General features: G+C 43.9%; 1 protein-coding gene across 2 annotated transcripts in view; it reads right to left on the bottom strand.

The window, feature by feature from the left end:
* DHRS7C (dehydrogenase/reductase 7C) overlaps positions 1-7,347 on the bottom strand; it is a 19,263-nt gene that overhangs the window by 3,752 nt on the left and 8,164 nt on the right. Inside the window, exons 2-5 of one of the 2 annotated variants that reach the window (XM_012805978.1) lie at positions 5,357-5,469; positions 3,858-3,860; positions 3,123-3,333; positions 1,139-1,231 (exon numbers count right to left, since the gene is read on the bottom strand). In XM_012805978.1, coding sequence (XP_012661432.1) covers positions 1,139-1,231; positions 3,123-3,333; positions 3,858-3,860; positions 5,357-5,469 — 420 coding nt within the window. The remainder of the gene's footprint in view (positions 1-1,138; positions 1,232-3,122; positions 3,334-3,857; positions 3,861-5,356; positions 5,470-7,347) is intronic. The other variant, XM_003791094.1, reaches the window with a different exon arrangement.

The raw sequence follows: 7,347 nt of genomic DNA, 5'->3' as shown, positions 1-7,347 counted from the left end.
AAAAAAAAAAAAAGAAAAGAAAAGTGAAGGTAAAACACTTCTAGGGGATTCTAGGAGCTGAATGGTGTCTACCGTCCTGAAATTTATATTCTGAAATCCTAACTTCCAATACCTCAGAATGGGACTGCATTTAGAGACAGGGTCTTGAAAGAAGTGATTAATTTAAGATGAGGCCACTACTGCAATCTGACTGGTGTTCTTATATGAAAAGGAAATTTGGACACACAGACATCAAACGTGCTTGTGTTCAGAGGAAGGGCAGTGTGAAGGGGGCAATCGATAAGCCAAGGAGAGAGGCCTCAAGAGAAATCAACTCTGCCAACATCTTGATCTTGGACTTCCAGCTTCCAGAACTGTGAGAAAAATTAATTTCTGTTGCATAAGCCCCCAAGCCTGTGTTATTTTGTGGAATGCTGAGTAAACTCATATAGGGACTTATCCATTCCCGCCCCCTCTCTTCCACCGTACTGCCCAACACGCATTTTCTGAGCTCCTATTCTGCACACAGAACTGTGGGCCATGGAGAAACGTAGACAGTCTGCTTCCCACCCTCCCAGAACCTACCTCACAGGAGGTGGGGACTCCTCCAGAAGTTTCCCACTAGATCCCATGAACATATGCCTGGAAGTCCTTCTCGTCCTTGAAGGACTTTAAAGGACTCACCTTTGGAGCTGCTCCTCCCCTGAAATCCTGCCCCTTTTCTCCTCCTCTCTTCCTCATAACATCTGCCCCTCTCCCGTTTTGTGACCTGCACCCATCCTTCTCTTTCCCAGTTTCCATCTTCCCTGCCCTTCAAGGACACCTTTATGGGGGAAGGGGGCATTTGAGCTGGGGCTGTGTCAGGAGCGTGACCTCCTTGTATGGTCAAGTTCTGCCAGCACGTGTCCAGCCCATCTGGGAGACTGTGAACTTTGCTGGGAGACATACCTCATCTTTTGTGTCTCAGCACCTCCCACAGTGACCTGCATGTCGCAGGTGCTTGTTGAAACAGGAATTGCAGGGACAAAATCCAGCCGATGGTCTCACCCCTGTCACTTCCCTGAGTAACCACACACTTGCCTAATCTTAGACACAACAGCTCCTGTCCTAACATAAGGTGTACAACAGAAGACAAAACATTTTTGTCTTAGCGACTTACAAGCCGTATGGAATGGGATTCCAAACTTCCCTTGGATGTTGTTCACCAGCACGATCTGGCCTGTTCTCCGGGAGACCATGTTGGGAAGCAGGGCTGGAAGACACGGGATGACAAATCGCAGTTCCAGATCTGAGCCCCAGTAGTTAGATCCTCCACACCCCCCATCACACATGGCTGTTACCTGCGTGGCAGGGCAGAGATGGAATGGGCCCCTGCTGTCACTTATCCAGTGTGCCCAAAGAATGGGCTGGTGAATGGTAGGGTGATTTTAAATACTCCCCCCACCCCCAAAGTGCATTAAGTGACATGGATTCAATAGCAAGACATGGGTATTCTTGTTCCAGTTCTCCTATTGCCTCCAGAAGGAAGTCTCCTGTTGGTTCCTACGTCTTTAACACCTCTCTTGTGCACCCCAACCTTTCAACAAAGAGGGAGAAGCCTCTGGGGTTCACAGGCCATCTTGTAAGGACTTCCTTTTTTAGTTTGCAGGCTGTCTTCCATTTATTGAAAGTGAAAGGGGTTTTAAATTTATAAAGACTTCCTTCTAAAGTGAATTTAATTTAAAAGCCAGCAAATTTGGAGAGAGATAAGAAGCAAGTAATAGTACAGAGGGACTGGGGCTGGTACTCAAGGACTGTCCTCTGTGTTAGATGTGGGCAGCCTGAGGCCCAGAGCTCGCCATTAGAATTAGGGCCCTCACCAAGTTAGAGTACAGGCAGAGGGAGACCAGTCCTGGCCCTTTCCGCTCCACTTCATCCCTTCCTCTCTTTATGGCAGTGAATAGTCCTTGCTGAACTTTTCTGAGATGACACAACTTTGCTGTCCTGGATGGTGTGTCCTAAGGGACTGACTGGACTGGGAAAAACTGCTATCTCTGGGCCACAATTCTAGACACTCTGGGAAGGCTTCTTTCTGCCCCCAAAATGCTTCTTGCTTTCATTGTAGTCCTCAGAATCCCACCCTAGAGGCTCCCAGGGATCTGGCTCTAGAGTACCCTTGCCTTCTCAGGGCTCCCCACTCCCTAAATGGAGAGGTTCTCTATGTTGATAGTCTCTCTTGAGTTTATGCTTTGATAAACTTTTAGCTTTTTGAAGGGGAGGAGCTGCCACTTTGGTTCTACTCGACAGGCATCTGTAGCCCCAACCTCCCAGGCTTCAGACCTGCATTTCAACCTGGTGGTGAGAATTCTCCACCTGGTGTCCCCTAGGCTCCTCAGACAGGTACACATAGGAAGCACCATTTGACCTTTTAAAGGGAGACATCCTCCTGCTTTCTCTGTTTCTGTGAAGGGTTGAAAGAATTCTGGGTCTTGGCTGGGTGTGGTGGTTCCCACCTGTAATCCTAGCACTGTGGGAGGCTGAGGCAGGTGGATTGCTTGAGCTCAGGAGTTTGAGACCCAGTCTCTACTAAAAATAGAAAAGCTGAAGCAAGAGCCCAAGAGTTAGAAATTGCTGTGAGCTATGATGCCACGCCATTCTACCCAGGGTAACAGCTTGAGACTCTGTCTCAAAAAGAAAAGGAAGGATGACTATTGGGTCTCTTGTAGTTTGGGGGTAACCCCTTTTTCTTCATTTCTGAGGACAGAGTCTCTTTTGACCAACTGTCATGGTTATCAGCAGATCAGCTACAAGTTTGATAGAGCAAAATGTGTGTAAAGGATGAAGACAATGACCCAGAGAGGTCGAACTGGATGGAAGCACTGGAGATAAATAAGAAGCGAGTGATAAAGGGCAGGGCTTGGGTGGGAAGAGGGGGTTCCACAGAGAGGGGAGTCCAAATCTACCATTAAGATACTTCCTAAATCCCTTGTCTTTCATCACCATGTACAGTTAGAATGCTAAAACCTCTCACCAAATAAGCAGGGGTTTTAATGAGGGGCTTGGGGGATTCTATCCAGAATAGGATAACTCCCCAATCTACATAACAGAGCCCTCCCTGGCACGGGGTGGCCCAGATACCCATGGGAAAGTCAAACTCACTAGACCTTTGGTCAGTGTGATGGGCCCAAAGTAATTGGTGTCCATGATCTTTTTGTCCAGCTCCAGAGAAATCTTATGGGCAGGCCCCTTCACCTTCATGCTGGCATTGTTGATGAGGATGTCCACACAGCCATAGCAATCCAGGACTTCTTTTGCCACATCCGGGACACAACTGATGTCTGAGAAGTCCAATAGAACCAGCTTTGGGGTGAACGTCTGTTGGACCAATGAGACAATCAGGGCATGTGTGGGATTTCCTCCCTCTTGCAAACCTTGGGGAACCTCTAATCTAAGAGCCAGCCCTTTTGAAATTCAAAGCTCAGGGTATGACTACCAAACCAAACAAACAAACAAACAAAAAATGTAGAGGAAGAAGCAGAAGTGGGATGAAGATTGATGGAGAGTATATTCTTGAGGACCAGGGCAACAATACAAGTCTAAACATAAAATGCAATAATAAAGTCTAAACTTTTTGCCAAGATTTCAGAACTGATAAATCCAAATGAGCCTCCCCTTTGGAGGTCACATACTGATTTCAGTGGTGACATCATCACTTTTAACATTTCTGAGCTCCTGTTTGGAAATTGCTTTCCAAACTGGCTTATAAGCTGCAAGAAAATCTGTCATAGTGGTTTGGAGCAAAAATGTAGTACATTTTCTTTTTGACCAAAGCCATACAGTCAGCATGGTATTTTTGGAGCACCTGCTCTGTCCGAGATACCATGTTCAGCCCTCAATACTTGCTGTTATCAAGAATCTGTTTGGGGCAGTGCCTGTGGCTCAGTGAGTAAGGCGCCCACCCCATCTACTGAGGGTGGTGGGTTCAAACCCAGCCCCAGCTTAACTGCAACAACAACAATAACAACAACAACAAAATATCCAGGCCTTGTAGCAGGCACCTGCAGTCCCAGCTACTTGGGAGGCTGAGGCAAGAGAATTGCCCAAGCCCAAAGAGTTGGAGATTGCTGTGAGTTGGGATGCCACAGCACTCTACCAAGGGTTGATAAGTGAAACTCTGTCTCAAAAAAAAGAATCTGTTGGTTCAGAACTGGGGATGGGGTAGGAAGTTGATGATACCATGAGATAAATGCAATCCCAGGGTTTGGCAAATAGTAGTCCTGAGATGTGCCTTTGAAGAAAGAGTTCCCTGGCTAAATGTGTTTGGGAAACATAAACTAGTCTCCAAGTTCTTTTTGGAGGTACACAGTGCACATTAGCATATCAAAGGCTCCAAAAAGTCCTGCTGTAAAGAAATCAAACAAGTTTGGATTAACACAATTGACTGCAAAACTTCATTTTTACCCAACACCTAATAATGTCCCAAGAAACCCATTTTGGAGAAATTGGTATTGTGCTATTTGCCTATTAGATTCATCTCCTCAAATACTATATTTAGCTCTAAATTACTTTTGGCTGTTTCCAAACCCTAAATCCAACCTCAAGGGTAAAGATTTAAAAAAATATCCTGGAAGGAGCTCTGAAGGCGATTCCTTGAAACAATGCTCCAGAAGTGGTTGAGAACTGCGGCTTCGTTGAAATAAGTGTTCACTTCCTAGGAGACTTCTTAGGAAGGGATTTCATTTCCTTGATTTATGTGAAGTGTTTATCTAACACTTGAACATTTGAGAGGTTTTTTTTTTTTTTTTTAAAATAATCAACTGTGTTTATAATCACAACCCATACCTGTGACATTCCCTGTCTTCTTATATAGAATCAGAAGAAAGGTCACTAGCCAGAGAACAAATTTTGTCATGTGAACAGTTAAAACAACTCAACTCCTATGTCTATAGACATACAGACATGACTATGTCAAGTTCAGAGGGCTCACTGCTTCACATTCCCCAAAGCAATCACCACATTTCCTCCACATGGCCCAAGAGCCAGTCTTTTTTTTTTTTTTTAGTGAGACAGAGTCTCACTTTGTCACCCTCTGTAGAGTGATATTCTGTCATAGCTCACAGCAACCTCAAACTCTTGCGCTCAAGTGATTATCTTGTCTCAGCCTCCTGAGTAGCTGGGACTACAGGTGCCCACCACAACGCCCTGCTATTTTTAGAGACAGGGTATCACTCTTGGTCAGGCTGGTCTCTAACCTGTGGGCTCAGGCAATTCACCTGCCTTGGTCTCCCAGAGTGCTAGGATTACAGGCGTGAGCCTCTGTGCCCGTCCCCAAGAGCCAGTGTTGAACCAACAGTAGAGGCTAATGGAGTTGCCCAATCCGATTGGTGGAAGGCCTTACCTTGCTGGGGTCAGCCGTGCTGATCAAGTTGTCATATAGGACCTCTAGCCTCTCCCAGTTCTTTCCACACAGCACCAGCCTTGCCCCACCGGTGTGGAAAACCCGAGCACACTCTGTGGGAAAGAAGGAAGCAAGGCAGGGCACACTGTGTGGGTGTAGCCACTGACAGTGAGCCTCCCTCTCTTAGGAACTCAAGAACTCAAAGAATTAGAAAGTCTTAGCAAAGCAAGGTCCTTTAGAAGTTGTTTTATTCAGCCACCTCCCTGCGCTGAAAGTTTTTGACATTTCCAGCCTCAGCTTGGTTACTTCCTGTGAAGGGCAGCTTATGGTGGGGTGGAACAGAACTTCCTTTGTTTGAAAGTTCTGATTATTGGAAATTCTTCCTTATACTGTACAGAAAGATGACCCTGTCCACCTAGCCCCTCAGGACTACAGCCCTAAAGATATCTCAATCTGAAGACATTAGAAACAGCCACCATGTTTTTCAGACTGCATGTCACCGATTTCCTTCACATTTTCTCCAGGGATAGATAGCCCAGCTAGAGTTCTTTTAAATATATATGTGTGTATGTATACATATATATACACCCACACACACATATATGAACATACATGTCCATACGTGTGTATATATATACACACACGTAATACACATACATGACATATGTATATATACACACACATAGATAAATATATTATTACATACTTATATATGCTTTATAAACACACTATATGTGTTGTAATATATGCACACACATACTTTCTGTTTAATTAATTTTACTTGATCTACTTGGTTAAGTACATTCCTAGGTATTTTTTTGCATTATATATGCAAATGGTATATATAAATGGTATTGAGTTCTTGACTTGATTCTTAACATTTATAGTATATAGAAATGCTACTGATCTGTGTCATTGATGACACAAACAAATGGAGAAACATCTCATGCTCATGGATTGGAAAAATCAATATTGTTAAAATATCTATACTGCCCAAAGTGGTTTACAGATTCAGTGCAATTCCTGTGAAAATACCAACATTATTTTTTCACAGAACTAAAAAATAATCCTAAATTTCATAAGGAACCAAAAAAGAACCTGAATAGCCAAAGCAATCCTCAGCAAAAAGAAATGTGGAGGCATCACATTACCTGATTTCAAATTATACTACAGGGCTATTGTAACTGTTATGCCCAGGAATCTCTCAAAGACCATACTGCAGACAAATCAAATTTAAAGAGGAGTCCTTTTATTGAAGAGCCAGTCGCTGACTACCTGAGTGTCTCAACATGGGGTTTCTGAGAGCAGCCCTGAGTGCTTAAGGGTTTGGGTTTTTAAGGCTTGGTCTGCATCCTGGTTGGCACACAAACTGCCCAGATGCAATCGGGTAGGTTAGCAAGCAAGCATTGTACAGAAGCAGAATTTTGTGGTCAGTTAGTCATACATTTTTGTTTCAGTACTTTCTCTACCTGGTATTTCTTAAAGGTCAGTCCAGGGGCAGTTGATGCTTCCCTGTCCGTTTCTCAGGGAGTTAGTCGAGCAAGAAATCAGTGAGTACTTTCCCATCTATCTTGGGAGTGAACCAGACATGCTCCATTTGGGGCTTGCAGCCCAGAAATTTGCCAGGAGTTAACTGGTATTTTTCTACCTTAGTTTAGACCTAATATTAACCAAGACATCTTGGTGCTGATATAAAAGTAGACACGTAGATCAATGGAACAGAATAATAAAACCAGAAATAAAACATATACCAACAACCAACTAATTTTTGACAAAGAAGACAAAAACATACACTGGGAGAAGTGGGAAAAGGATTCCTTATTCAATAAATGGTGCTGGGAATTGGAGAGCCACGTGCAGGAGAATGAAACTCAATCCTTATTTCTCACCATACATAAAAAATGAGTCAAGAAGGATCAAAGACTTAAATGTAAGACCTGATACCATAAAAATTCTAGAAGAAACTTAGGACTCTGCTGGACATTGACCTA

Source organism: Otolemur garnettii, unplaced genomic scaffold (genome assembly GCF_000181295.1).
Source record: "Otolemur garnettii isolate 467f Iridium unplaced genomic scaffold, OtoGar3 scaffold00046, whole genome shotgun sequence".
Classification (NCBI taxonomy): domain Eukaryota; kingdom Metazoa; phylum Chordata; class Mammalia; order Primates; family Galagidae; genus Otolemur; species Otolemur garnettii.
This window is presented reverse-complemented; position numbering and strand designations above follow the sequence as displayed.